The 15,000-nt window shown below is 47.5% G+C and overlaps 1 protein-coding gene across 1 annotated transcript in view; it reads left to right on the forward strand.

Annotated features, from left to right (window-relative positions):
• The window catches only part of LBR (lamin B receptor), a 38,265-nt gene that overhangs the window by 22,418 nt on the left and 847 nt on the right, over positions 1-15,000 (forward strand). The window contains exons 7-10 of the mRNA XM_056563650.1: positions 2,036-2,161; positions 11,608-11,776; positions 14,145-14,225; positions 14,521-14,643. Coding sequence (XP_056419625.1) covers positions 2,036-2,161; positions 11,608-11,776; positions 14,145-14,225; positions 14,521-14,643 — 499 coding nt within the window. The remainder of the gene's footprint in view (positions 1-2,035; positions 2,162-11,607; positions 11,777-14,144; positions 14,226-14,520; positions 14,644-15,000) is intronic.

Below are 15,000 nucleotides of genomic sequence, written 5' to 3' on the forward strand. Positions count from 1 at the left end.
TCAAATTCTCCACTGGAGCCCTGTGCTCTTCACAGATGAAAGCAGGTTCACACTGAGCACATGTGACAGATGTGACAGTCTGGAGACGCCGTGGAGAACATTCTGCTGCCTGCAACATCCTCCAGCATGACCGGTTTGGCGGTGGGTCAGTAATGGTGTGGGGTGCCATTTCTTTGGGGGGGCCGCACAGCCCTCCATGTGCTTGCCAGAGGTAGCCTGACTGCCATTAGGTACCAAGATGAGATCCTCAGACCCCTTGTGAGACCATATGCTGGTGCGGTTGGCCCTGGGTTCCTCCTAATACAAGACAATGATAGACCTCATGTAGCTGGAGTGTGTCAGCAGTTCGTGCAAGAGAAAGGCATTGATGCTATGGACTGGCCGCCCGTTCCCCAGACCTGAATCCGATTGAGCACATCTGGGACGTCTCGCTCCATCCACCACAGACTGTCCAGGAGTTGGCGGATGCTTTAGTCCAATTCTGGGAGGACATCCCTCAGGAGACCATCCGCCACCTCATCAGGAGGATGCCCAGGCGTTGTAGGGAGGTCATACGGGCACGTGGAGGCCACACACACTACTGAGCCTCATTGTGACTTGTTTTAAGGACATTACATAAAGTTGGATCAGCCTGTAGTGGGGTTTTCCACTGTGATTTTGACTCCATATCCAGACCTCCATGGGTTGATACATTTGATTTCCATTGATAATTTTTGTGTGATTTTGTTGCCAGCACATTCAACTATGTAAAGACGAAAGTATTTCATACGATTAGTTAATTCAGATCTAGGATGTGTTATCTTAGTGTTCACTTTATTTTTTTGAGCAGTGTATAATGACTCACACAGTTATGTTTGTCTCTTATTTTGTTTTTATTTTCTCTTTCTATATTCCACCACAACTCATATTACATCAAAAAAATAAAGTGAACACTAAGATAACACATCCTAGATATGAATGAACTAATCATAAGAAATACTTTTTTCTTTACATAGTTGAATTCGCTGACAACAAAATCACACAAAAATTATCACTGGAAATCAAATGTATCAACCCATGGAGGTCTGGATATGGAGTCACACTCAAAATAAAGGGGAAAACCACACTACAGGCTGATCCAACTTTATGTAATGTCCTTAATACAAGTCACAATGAGGCTCAGTAGTGTGTGTGGCCTCCACGTGCCCGTATGACCTCCCTACAACGCCTGGACATGCTCCTGATGAGGTGGAGGATGGTCTCCTGAGGGATGTCCTCCCAGACCTGGACTAAAGCATCCACCAACTCCTGGACAGTCTGTGGTGGATGGAGCGAGACGTCCCAGATGTGCTCAATCTGGGGAACAGGATGGCCAGTCCATAGCATTGGGTAGTTATACTTACCTAGTCCCGTCGACTGAGCTGTAATCATGTCACCTCAGCATGATTGACAGTTTGCATCACCGCTCTGCTCCTTAAGACAGTGTTTCCCAACCAGGGTGCCTCCAGCTGTTGCAAATCTACAACTCCCAGCATGCACGGACAGCCGAAGTGCCTCCAGCTGTTGTAGATTTGCAATAATACGGGCCGTGCCCACGGTGTCGTTCATGCGGAGAGGGCATGATTAAAGCGCAGCTGACGGGACTAGGTACTTTTAACTCCCCGCCCAAAGGACTACTTACAGGGCCGACGGGGAAGACCTACTAACTTAATATCCTCACCAACCCTGCAGGCAGGAACTTACCGGGGGGATGGTGAGGATGAAGATTTTACCAGATTAAATGTGTTGCTACCCGTTATATATAGTAAAATGTTGCATAAAAAAAAGGCAGTAGTATGTTTAAAATTGCCCTCTTCTGACCCCTATATTTGGATAACTCAGAAATCCGCTTGTCAGTCCTAACCCTGGTTTCAGACGCTCCTGTTGAATGTTGATGTTGGGAAGTTCTGCTGAATTCTCTCTTACTATATAGCAGATTTGTAGCTGTAAGAATGAGCAGCTGGGATACACAAGTGATGCTGTGTTCGCTTATATTTACAGTTTTCTTTACTTTCAGGTTTTCATAAATTTCATAATGCTCTTGGCTGAAATGAACATTCAGAAGCTTGAGAGTCCATCCGCATCAATGATCTTGGTGAACACTTTCCAGCTAGTGTATGTTCTCCACGCTCTTTGGAATCAGGTAAATGATTTTATTCATCAGAGTTGCCTTTATTTCCTGCTTAGGCTTCGTTCACACCCGCATTGGAGGCTCCGTTCAGGGCCTTAGTCTCACAATCTGTTTTAAATAACTATCGCGATGTATATAGTATTTCCTTTTTTTTTTTTGTCTGGTTACAATTAGTGATGAGCGAAGTTACAGTGATTCGATTCGTCACGAACTTCTTGGCTCGGCGGTTGCTGACTTTATCCTGCATAAATTAGTTCAGCTTTCCGGTGCTCCCGTGGGCAGGAGACTCTCCTCCTAGGACTGTATCCACCTTTTCCAGCCACCGGAGCACCTGAAAGCTGAACTAATTTACGCAGGATAAGTCATCAACTGCCGAGCTGCGAGGTTCATGACTAATCGAATTGTTGTTAAGTTCGCTCATCTCTAGTTACAGTCCGCTAAAATGACAGATGTCAGTGGGAAACCTATGGCACCCCATTAAGTCAGGGGGGTCCATCAGGCCCCATTGGTGTCTGTCATGCAGAGGACCAATCGGTTGTGTGTTCCGCTGCTAAGCAGCTAACCACCTGCATCTGTCTGTTTAGGCCAGATTCACAGCGTTTATTCATGTGTAATTTGTATTTCATGTGAACCTAAATATGCTTGTATTATGCCAATAGAAAATATGCGCTATTATGTGTTGTATTGTTACATGTTGTATTTTTTTCAGCATATAAACAAAAAAGCAACATGTCCCTCCTTAGCCTGTATTATTCTTCAACACTTCTATTAAAATAAGTGGATGGTTCAGGACGCACAATATAAAAAAATGTAATTAATTTTTTTCTACAAAAATTTAAATAAAATGTGGAAATTAAAAAAAACTTTAAAAATGTACATATTACACGTGGATATCAGAAACTTTTCTACCTTGGAATATGCATGTAATTTAGAAAAATGGTTGTTTGTGGTATGGCATCTTTGTTTGATTGAAGTCAATTGAGCAAAGTTGTAATACCACACCCAGCCTGAGGACAGTTGTGGGGCTGTTTTAAAAAGAAATAAGCTCTGATATTTTGTTCCTGAATAACACCTTTTTGTTTTAATCCAGCCTAAAAGCAAAGTAAACTAGCAGCGATTGCCATGTACTTTTTTTTAATACTTCCATTTTTATTTCAGTTTTTCATTTATACATTAACTCTGCAAAGGCATGTTACGTTTCTCGAAAATTTAAACAACAATATTCTCCCCACATTTTCTAATTTCCCAATGGAGGAAGGGGATTGCCATGTACTTAAAGGAGTAGTGCAGGGAAATATAACTTATCCTCTATCCAAAGGACAGGGGATCCGAGCGCTGGGATCCCTGAGATCTCCTGGACGGGGCCCTGGCAGTTTGCCGGAAGCTGCCATTCCGATCCCTGCAGGAAGGCATGACCGACACGCCCCCTCTATGTATCTCTAAAGTATACATTGAGGGGCGTGTTGGCTGGCGCTCCGTGCGGGGGTTGGCACACTCCCTTCCAGCAGATTGCAGGGGTCCCAGAGCTCGGACACCCCGCAATCTATAACTTATCCCCTATCCTTTGGATAGAGGATAAGTGTTATTTCATTATAGAACTCCTTTAAAGGGTACTTTTCATCAAAAATAAAATTCTCTATCGGCTCCATTGGGGGACCCAGACCATGGGTGTATGCTGCTGTCTCTAGGAGGTGTGACTCTATGGTAATAAAAAAAAGTCGGCTCCTCCCAGCAGGATATACCCGCCTCCAAGCCCTGAGCTAATCAGTTAGTTTAAGCTTAGTGTCTGCAGGAGGTGGACATGATCTGGAATTCTCCAGACCAGGTCTTCTGATTTATTGTTTTCCTAGTATAGGGACGTGTTAGTTTTTCATTCCTTTTTCTTTTCAGGTGGGGACTCAGGGACTCCGGTTCCCTTTTTCCCCATTGCGAGTAAGGGGGCACAGACATTGCGTATATACGCTGTTCACCCCCCCTCGCCAACGGTCAGCGCCTGGGTTGGTACCTCATGGGTCTGGGTCCCCCTATTTCTCTCGCCTCGCTCGCGCATAGCAGCCAGGCGTGATGCAGGCGACAAAAAGCTGACTGAAGACTTCACTGAAGACTCTATTAGATAAGTTCTTCTGACTGAGGTGAGTACATTCCTTTCTCCTTAGGTGCGGTCTTGCAACCTCTGGAGACCCTCTGTTTTTGGCCCACCTTTTTTTAGGTTTATGGTGCAGCGCTTTCTCTGGCCGGGCGCACGGAGTGCCGGATTACTTTCACTGCTCTTTCTTCCCCCCCGAGCGCATATGCGGCTGACATATGCGCTAGGGACTAGGAGCAGGCGCCATGACAGCTTCTTCCCCGTCCTCCATTAGCTCCGCCCACAGGGCTGTCGGAGCTCCCTGGAGGCGCAAAGTGTCCTCCAATCAGCGCAGTGGGCGCAAATTTCACTGTGAGAGGCCAATCCTTCAGTGCCTCTGCCTCAGGCACACCCCTCTCTGGCTATTGGCTGGCCTTTTTTCACTAGCTGCACGGAGCCGAGTCTCCTCTCTACCAGCTGCCAGGGGACACAGACTAGGGTTAGAAAGTTCCTGTCTTTTCTCATTATGTCCGTACCCAGAGCTATTCCTCCCTCTAAACAGAAAACCGGAGCATTGGTGGCTTATTTTGTCTGTAAGCACTGTAATGCTAAGATGCCTAGCTCTACTGAGCCCACTTGCTCTGCCTGCTCGACTGCTCCCCCAGGTACCCCGGATGCCCTTTTGGTCCCGGTGGATTCAGCTGCCCCTCCAACCTGCGTTTCTTCCCTGACCCAGTATATGGCAAGTCTCCCGTTCGGTGGCTGAGGCCTCCCGGGAAGTGGTGTCGGCCTTGAAGGGGTCTGCCCTGCGCCGGCCCTCTGTGGGGGCTCTCTCCGCTTCCCCACATACTTCACGCTCTCACAAGCGTACTAGGGGTGCCTCGTCCGACTCTTCCATTGAGTCCTCAGATAGGCGTGGGTGCTCCCCCCATGGGTCCCGCCCCCCCTGTCTTCTGGTCACAAACGTCGCTCCTCCAGAGGACGTTCTCGGAGTCGCCGCTCTACCATGCCGGAGTCGCCGCTCTACCATGCCGGAGTCGCCGCTCTACCACGCCAGAGCCGCGTACCCGGTCAGGGTCGCCCCCCTCAAGGACTGCCTTCACTCGTTCACATTCTCCTGGTGAACTGGCCGACGAGGTTTCCGAATCAGAGGACCGCTCGGATACAGTTGAAACGGTGAACTCATTGGTTGCGGCCATAAGAGACACCTTTCACTTAGAGGACTCAGGAACTTCAGACGTAACTCCTGAAGTATCCTTTCATCGTGCTAATCCAGCACCTCAAAAGTTCAACTCTCACTCTGACTTTGACACCATTCTGGAATCTGCATGGAAACATCCAGACAAGAGGTTCCCGGAAATTAAGACGATTCAAGAACGTTATCCATTTGACAAGGATCTTGACACTAAAGTGGTTTCCCCTGCCTCAGTGGATCCACCAATCTCCCGGATCTCTAAGGCCACTACACTGCCACTGGCAGATGCGGCTGCCGTCAAGGATTCCACGGACAAGAAGGTGGAGTCCTTAGCGAAGTTTGCCTCTGATGCAGCCGGCTCTTCGCTTCTTCCCATCTTCGCCTCAGCATGGGCGTCCAAGGCCCTATCGGAGTGGTGCCCAGAATTCCATCAGGTTATTTTAGCGGGATCCCCCTCAGAGGATCTGTCTGCTCTGGTTCTCCAATGTCTAAAGCTGGGGAATTTCTGTGCACAGCTTCCATGCAGTCAGCCCGTTGTTCTGCCTTTGGTGTGGGTCACCTAGCTGCTCTCCACTGTTCTATGTGGCTTAAAGCTTGGGATGCGGATGCCGCTTCCAAAAGGTCTCTCACTGAGCTTCCTTTTACGGGTGGCCGTCTTTTTGGCAAGCGCCTTGACGAGATTATTTCTGAGGCTGACGGGAGGTAAGAGTTCCTTGTTGCCTCAAAATAAGGCTCGCTCTACTTCCCAAAGGAAGTCCTCTTCCTTTTGGACCTTTGGCCCCAGCAAGGGGTCTGAGTGGGCGTCTTCGCGGGACAAGAAGGCTCCCTGGTTTCGGCCGAAGTCGGACATCAACTGTTCCGGCCGGTTTGCGGCCAAATCAGGCAGCCGCAAACCCTCTTCCGCATGAAGTGAAGCCCCCACCCGCAGTTTTTTCTCGGGTGGGAGGTCGTCTTATTTTTTTTCGAAACATCTGGACCATACACATTCAGGACTCCTGGGTCAGGGACGTGGGATCCAGCGGTTACCGAATCGAATTCGCCTCCCTCCAGAGGGATCGCTTTTTTCGATCCCGGGCCCCCCGGTCTCCTTCTCTGCCGGAGCAATTTCGAGAGGCTCTCCAGTCTCTGCTTCTCCAGGGGGTTATCGTTCCCGTTCCTCCTGGGGAATGTTTTCGGGGGTTTCTATTCCAATCTTTTTTTGGTCCCCAAGAAGGACGGTTCTGTGCGGCCAATCCTAGACCTTAAGCGTCTCAACCGTCATCTTCTCATCCGCCACTTCCAAATGGCATCTCTCCGTTCTGTAGTGACATCCCTGGAACTAGGGGAGTTTCTTTCCTCGGTGGACATCAAGGATGCCTACCTCCATGTGCCAATATTTCCAGGCCATCATCAGTACCTCCGCCTTGTGGAGGGGAGTCTTGGTGATACCCTACCTGGACGACCCTCTCATCAAGGCTCCCACCAGTGCCCAGACTCTGGAGAATGTGGAAGTCACTATTACTCTGGATCGCTTCGGGTGGAGGGTCAACCGGGACAAGTCAGTCCTCTCTCCCACCCAGTCCCTGATATTCTTCGCTTCAACACGACCTCGGCCCGAATTTGCCTTCCGCCGGACAAACGTCTGACTCTTCTGTCAGGAGTCCACTCCCTTCGGCTCCAGGTCCCAGTCTCCATCTGCGCTTGCATGGAAGTCCTGGGTCAGATGGTGGTGACCCTTTGCCCAGTTTCATTACCGACCTCTTCAACTGACGATTCTCTCTCGGTGGGACAGATCTCCGCTGTCCCTCTATCGCAAGATTTTTCTCCCTCACAGGATCCGTCAGTCTCTTCTCTGGTGGCTCCGCTCCCCGCTTCTTCTCCAGGGGCGCTCATTTCTTCCCCTTCACTGGCAGGTGGTTACGGCTGACTCCAGTCTGTAGGCCTGAGGCGGTGTGTTCATGGATTGGACGGTCCAGGGACTCTGGTCTCCCCGAGAAGCCCTTCTTCCGATAAGCATATTGGAACTACGGGCGATCCTGGTTTGTCTTCTTCATTGGGAGTCCCGGCTTCAGACCCGACCTGTCCGCGTCCAGTCTGACAACGCCATGGCCGTGGCATACATAAATCGTCAAGGCAGCACGGCAGCCATGACCGAGGTGATAAAGATTCTCATCTGGGCGGAAAGCATGGTTCTGGCCATTTCGGTGATTCACATTCCGGGGTACTCAACTGGGAATCGGACTTCCTCAGTCTGTCCTCGCCCGACCCCGGCGAGTGGTCCCTACATCCAGAGGTCTTCGCGCAAATCTGCGACCTTTGGGGCATTCCGGACGTGGACCTATTCGCGTCCGGCACAATCGGAAGATCCTTCCATTTGTGTCCAAGTCCCGGGACTCTCTGCCTTTGGCCGTGGACGCCCTAGTGATTCCTTGGGCGGGGTTTGCCCTACCCTATCTGTTTCCTGCCCTTCCGCTCCTTCCCAGGGTTCAGAGGAAGCTCAAAGCGGAGGACGTTCCCGCCATTCTGGTAGCTCCAGTTTGGCCCCGAAGGTCGTGGTACGCCGACGTGGTCAGGCTCCTGGACGACGCTCCGCTGCGTCTTCCGCTTCGTCCGGACCTGCTCTCACAGGGTCCTCTTTGCCACCCCAATTTACAGTCGCTGCATTTGACGGCGTGGCGGTTGAGACCACGGTTTTGAGGGCCAGCGGGTTCTCTTCCCAAGTCATTCACACCATGCTCAGGGCTCGTAAGCCCTCCTCGGCAAGAATTATCCACCGTACCTGGTGGTCTTATTTTTGCTGGTGTGAAGCTCTGGTCCTGTCTCCTGTGACCTTCTCTCCTTTTTGCAGAGGTTGGAACTAGGTTTGTCTCTCAGTTCCCTTAAAGGTCAGGTTTCAGCCCTTTCCATTCTTTTCCAGCGTCCTCTGGCTTCTAATTCTCATGTCCGGACTTTCCTTCATGCTGTCCCTCCTTATCGGTCGCCCTCTCCCCCTTGGGACTTGAATCTGGTTCTGAGTGCCCTCCAGGGTGAACCTTTTGAGCCCGTAGAGAGGTGTCTCTACGCCTCCTTTCTTGGAAAGTGGCGTTTCTTGTTGCTATCACCTCCATCCGGAGGGTGTCTGAATTGGCAGCTCTCTCCTGCCGTTCTCAGTTTCTGGTGCTCCACCAGGACAAGGTTGTTTTCCGGCCAGATCCTTCCTTTTTGCCTAAGGTGGTTTCGGATTTTCACCTCAATGAGGACATTGTCCTCCCGTCTTTTTGTCCTGCTCCTTCTCATCCGGAGCGCTTACTCCACAAGCTGGATGTGGTTCGGGCTGTTCGGTTTTATCTCTCTATCACTTCTGCATTTTGTCAGTGCGACTCCTTTTTCATCCTTACGGAGGGTCATCGTAAAGGACAGCCTGCTTCCAAGGCCACCATTTCTCGGATTCGGTCTGTCATTTCGGAAGCCTATCGCTGTAAGGGGAAGTTTCCTCCTTTCAGGGTTGTGACTCATTCTACCATTCTGTTGGGGCATCCTGGGCTCTCCAGAACTGAGCCTCGGCCTCGCAGATTTGCAAGGCGGCTACCTGGTCGTCTTTGCACACTTTCTCGAGGTTCTACCGGGTTCATACCTTCGCATCGGCTGATGCTAGTCTGGGCCGTAAAGTTTTGCAGGCGGCAGTGGATCGGCCGTCTGCCTGACTGCTTATCTGCCCGCCCAAGGGACGGCTTTGGTACGTCCCACGGTCTGTGTCCCCCAATGGAGCCGATAGAGAAAAGGAGATTTTTGTTTACTTACCGTAAAATCTCTTTCTCGAAGGATCCATTGGGGGACACAGCTCCCGCCCTTTTGGGGTTTTTCTTTGGTTCTCTGTCCGAAGGTGTGTTCAGTTAAGTTTTTTTCTTCTGGTTCTCGGACAGTTTGTGTCTTCTTTGACCTGTCGGTCCTCTCCTATTGCTCTGGAACTAAAACTGATTAGCTCAGGGCCTGGAGGCAGGTATATCCTGCTGGGAGGAGATGACTTTTTTTTATTACCATAGTGTCACACCTCCTAGAGACAGCAGCATACAACCACGGTCTGTGTCCCCAAATGGATCCTTCGAGAAAGAAATTTTACGGTAAGTAAACAAAAATCTCCTTTTTGATATATTATAGATTAATGTATGCAGAATAACTTTCCAATTGCATGTTGTAAAAAAAAAAAAATATGCTTCTTTCTATTTAATTTTCCACTTTGAAAAAAATGACCACTAGAGGTCTCCCTACCAGTCCTGGCCACAAGCCCTTTTTATAGATTTCAGACTCATGCTGGAGTCCTAAATCTCAGACTGCAGTCGGGACACAGACAAGCTCAGCACTGCTCCCTGCCTGTCAATCAGACAGGCAGGAGCCAGCACTGTGCTCATAGCACAGCAGAACATACACCTGACTCTGCCTTACTGCATGCCCTCATTCATTTTACTATCTAAGCTCCGATCTTTCTTCTCTCTGCACGTGCAGTTGTAAACAGAGAGGAGAAGATTCAGAGCTGCCAGCTGAGCTTGTCTGTGTCCCGGATGCACTCTGAGATTTAGGACTCCAGCATGAGTCTGAAATCTAATAAAAAAAATAAAAAAAAAACCTTGGGGCCAGGACTGGTAGGGAGACCTCTAGTGGTCATTCTTTCAAAGTGGAAAATTAAATCGAAAGAAGCATATTTTTAAATAACATGCAATTGTAAAGTTATTCTGCCTAAATCACAGACTGCAGCCGGGACACAGACAAGCTCAGCTGGCAGCTCTGAATCTTCTCTCTATTTACAACTGCATGAGCAGAGAAAAGAAAGATCGGAGCTCATATAGTAAAATGAATGAGGGCATGCAGTAGGGCAGAGTCAGGAGTATGCTCTGCTGTGCTATGAGCATCTGTGCTGGCTCCTGCCTGTCTGATTGACAGGCAGGGAGCAGTGCTGAGCTTGTCAGTGTCCCGGCTGCAGTCTGAGATTTAGGACTCCAGCATGAGTCAGAAATCTAATTTAAAAAAAAAAGGCTTGCGGCCAGGACTGGTAGGGAGACCTCTAGTGTTCATTTTTTCAAAGTGGAAAATTAAAAAGAAAGAAGCATATTTTTTAATAACATGCAATTGGAAAGTTATTCTGCATACATTAATCTATAATATCAAGTTTTTTTTTTTGATGAAAGGTACCCTTTAAAGTAAAAAGTTCTGTATTTTGATGTTATCCCTGTTTGACGTTACTTCTGTGTTGGGCTGATGTCAGGTTATTGCCGCCAGTGTCTTCCTATTGAGATATATTGCAGAAGTGGTTACATTTGGACAGGAAACATTTGGTGGAACTATATATGTACAGTGCTCCCTCAACTTACAATGGCCTTAACATACAATAGTTTCAAAATACAATGATCTTTTCTGGACCATTGTAAGTTGAAACCAGACTCAACATACAATGTACGGACAGTTTAGATCTGCATAACCTGTCAATGGCTGGAAGAACCGACCAATCAGAATGGGCATTTCACTGGTAAAACCCCTGTATTACTGAAGCGTATGCACTGACTGGTGTCTGGTAGCGCCCCCTACAGTACAGGGAGGTATTACATGTTCTGTACACTTTACCTGTACCAGGGTTAGCTGCTCCTTTGGACACCAGGTGATGGAGGCTCCATGTTACTTTTTTAGGACATCGTGTCTACTGTGCCGAATCCTGAAGAAGCTCCTGTCCTCAGCATAGACCAGTGTTTCCCAACTTGGGTGCCTCCAGCTGTTGCAAATCTACAACTCCCAGCATGCCCGGACAGCCGAAGGCTGTCCGGGCATGCTGGGAGTTGTAGTTTTGCAACAGCTGGAGGCACCCTAATTGGGAAACACTGACATAGACAGTGATTACAGCTCCCTGCAGATCTTTCTTACTTTTATATGTAAGGATTTGCTTTATCTATATTAGTTATCTACTTATTTTTCTTTAATCCTCACTTTTTCCTATTTTTGGATGACATTTTGGTGCCTTTAGAACCAATTACCAGGTTTCCATAGAGTTCTGGTCTCAACATACAATGGTTTCAACATACAATGGTCGTCCTGGAACCAATTAATATTGTAACTTGAGGGACTACTGTAGTATGACATTTACTTTGATTGTAGGATACATTGTTTTCCCTTTTGTCCCGGAGAAAGTATCTGAAAACGTATAGATGCTGCTGAGATCAGTCGTTGCTCAAAACTGTTGTGTTCACATTTTAGGAAAGCATGTTGACCTCTCTGGATATCGCCTATGAAGGGTTCGGCTTTATGTTGGCTTTTGGTAACCTGGTGTGGGTTCCATTTGCTTATTCTCTGCAAGCTGCATATCTAGTCAAGCATCCGGTGGAGATTTCCTGGACACTTATTGGGGCTATTGTGGCAATGAACAGTAAGTCAAAAACGTATCCAAAGGAACAAAGTTTTGATGTTTGAAAACCAGGGGCTGATTTGTCTGCTTATGACAGTGTTTCCCAACCAGGGTGCCCCCAGCTGTTGCAGAACTACAACTCTCAGCATGCCCGGACAGCCAAAGGCTGTCCGGGAATGCTGGGAGTTGTAGTTCTGCAACAGCTGGAGGCACCCTGGTTGGGAAACACTGGCTTATGACCATGGGACTGACCCTTTTGCATCCAGTCTATAATATTATTATTTACATGTGACCATATGTTAGATACAGTCAGCTCTTTGGTGACTAGTAGAGATGGGCGAACTTACAGTAAATTCGATTCGTCACGAACTTCTCGGCTCGGCAGTTGATGAATTTTCCTGCGTAAATTAGTTCAGCCTTCAGGTGCTCCGGTGGGCTGGAAAAGGTGGATACATTCCTAGGAAAGAGTCTCCTAGGACTGTATCCACCTTTTCCAGCCCACCGGAGCACCGGAAAGCTGAACTAATTTATGCAGGAAAAGTCATCAACTGCCGAGCCGAGAAGTTCGTGACGAATCGAATTTACTGTAAGTTCGCTCATCTCTACTGACTAGTACCAAAGAGTCAAGGACTGATAGTGTGCATGAAAAAAATAAAGGGGTTATACAGGATTAGAAAAACAGGGCTGATTTCTTCCAAAAACAGCGCCACCCCTGTTCTGGGGTTTTGTGTAGTATTGCAGCTTAGTTTCATTAAAAGGGGTACTCTGGTGCAAAACAAATTTAATTTATTTATTTATAAAAAAAAATATTTTTAAATGAACTGGTGCCAAAAAGTTAAACAGATTTGTAAATTACTTCTATATAAAATTTTAATCCTTCCAATACTTATCAGCTGCTGTATACTAGAGAGGAAGTACGGAAAGTGAAGTTGACAAAGCTCACCCTTGTGCCCTCGCCACGACACGGACAGGACCGGACCCCAGTCTGTTGATAATGGAGCAAATGAAGAAAGAGTCCAGCGTGGCAATTCAAGCAATGCTCAAGACTTTATTCAGCAATCAGCCAACATGGAAGACAGGTGACGCGTTTCGGCCACAGTGCGTAGCCTTAGTCGTACAACTAAGGTTAATGCTACGCACTGTGGCCGAAACGCATCACCTGTCTTCCATGTTGGCTGATTGCTGAATAAAGTCTTGAGCATTGCTTGAATTGCCACGCTGGACTCTTTCTTCATTTGCTCTAGAGAGGAAGTAGAATTTTTCTTTTCAGTATGACCTCAGTGCTCTCTGCTGACACCTCTGTCCATGTCAGGAATTGTCCAGAGCAGGAGAGGTTTGCTTATGGGGATTTGCTTCTACTCTGGACAGTTCCTGACATGGACAGAGGTGTCAGCAGAGAGCACTGTGGTCAGACTGGAAAGAACTACACAACTGTGGAGCATACAGCAGCTGATAAGTACTAGAAGGATTAAGATTTTTAAATAGGAGTAATTTACAAATCTGTTTAACTTTCTGGCACCAGTTGATTTAAAAAAAAAAAATAAAATAAAAAAAAAAAGCGGCTGCAGAGCGTTTTTGTAAACGTCTCCTCCTCTTCACTTTTATTCAGCAGTCATCCGTGCAGTAGTTTTACTATTAGTGGCAGCGCAAGGAACTGATGTTTGGACCCGTTCTAATGAATGAGGCAACAATGCAGATCCTTGCACCAACTCTACATATAGGATTGTGTGTATGAGTGCTGGGAAACATTGAAAAGGCTGCAGCACAGGCGCTGTGGGCCCCTTCATAGAGCTAATTGGCTGGTCGGACCCCTATTGATCTAATTGATTAACTATCCGGAGGAAAGGCTGACCCCTCGTGATGTCACGCTACACCACGCCCCCTCAATTCATGTCTATGGGAGGGGGCATGATGGCCGTCACGCCCCCTCCTGTAGATATGAATTGAGGTGGCATGGTGTGACGTCATGTCTCCAATCCAGGAAACTCAGGGGTTTCCGAGATTGGATCAGCAGCCCGGCACAGAATGCCAGGTGCTAGAGATTGTGGGGGGTCCCAGTGGCGGGCCCCCGCAATCAGACATTTTGTCCCCTATCCTTTTGAATAGGGGATAAGATGTCTATGGCCGGAGTACCCCTCTAATGGGACACTTCCAGCATTAAAAGCATCACGTGCCTTATGTACTCTATCCAGGTTTACACATTTTTTTTTCACCTTTTATATAGCTCCTAGCATTTGAACTTTTATGTAAAATAGAATGTTCCTTTATTTTCTTTACATTTTATATACTTATATACATTTTATAATCATATATATATATATATATATATATATATATCCATCCAGAGGTTTATTTTTATAGGTCTTATATTTTATTTTCTCCTGTGAAGTTTTAGGTTACATCATCTTCCGAAGTGCAAATAACCAGAAGAATGCCTTTAGGAAAATTCCACATGACCCGAGACTTTCCTGTAAGTAAATCATAACATGCAGTAATCCCTGTTGTGGTGGAGGTTGTTGTTGTTGTGGTGGAAGTGGTTGTTGTTGGTGTGGTGGAGGTTGTTGTTGTTGTTGGTGTGGTGGAGGTTGTTGTTGTTGTTGTGGTGGAGGTTGTTGTTGTTGTGGTTGGGGTGGAGGTTGTGGTTGTGGTGGAGGTTGTGGTTGTTGTTGTGGTTGTGGTGGAGGTTGGTTGTTGTTGTGTTTTTTTTTTATTATTTTTTTTGCTTCTCTGTGCAATTTCACTCATATGTTTTTCTGTCTCTGCAGTTCTGAAGACCATCCCGACCTCATGTGGCTCTCAGCTCCTGGTCTCTGGTTGGTGGGGATTTGTTCGGCACCCAAACTACTTGGGTGATCTGATCATGGCCTGGGCCTGGTGTCTGCCTTGTGGTAAGTATCAGCCGTCTCAGATGTTCCCTGCATATAAAACCCACTGGAGTACCATAACATTACTGGAGTAGTCCAGGATAGATTTTTGTTTTTTATAAAAACAAACTGGACTTACCTCCCGCTGCTCCTCCGGTATCTTACTCCCATCTTCCGCAGCAATCCTCTTCCTTTTTGTGGTCAACGCGTCACGCTAGTTAAGTCCAGTTTGTTTTTTAAATGCTTTTTTTCCCGTAATGACAACTAATCAGTGGGTGTCCAATAGCTGTGACCTTCACTGTTCATGAGAACTGGGGTCCCATTCCGGTATTCAGCATCAGAAGTCTATGGTCGGTGCTCCAGTGTCACGTGACTGGTGAC

This window comes from Hyla sarda, chromosome 3 (assembly GCF_029499605.1).
Source record: "Hyla sarda isolate aHylSar1 chromosome 3, aHylSar1.hap1, whole genome shotgun sequence".
NCBI lineage: Eukaryota > Metazoa > Chordata > Amphibia > Anura > Hylidae > Hyla > Hyla sarda.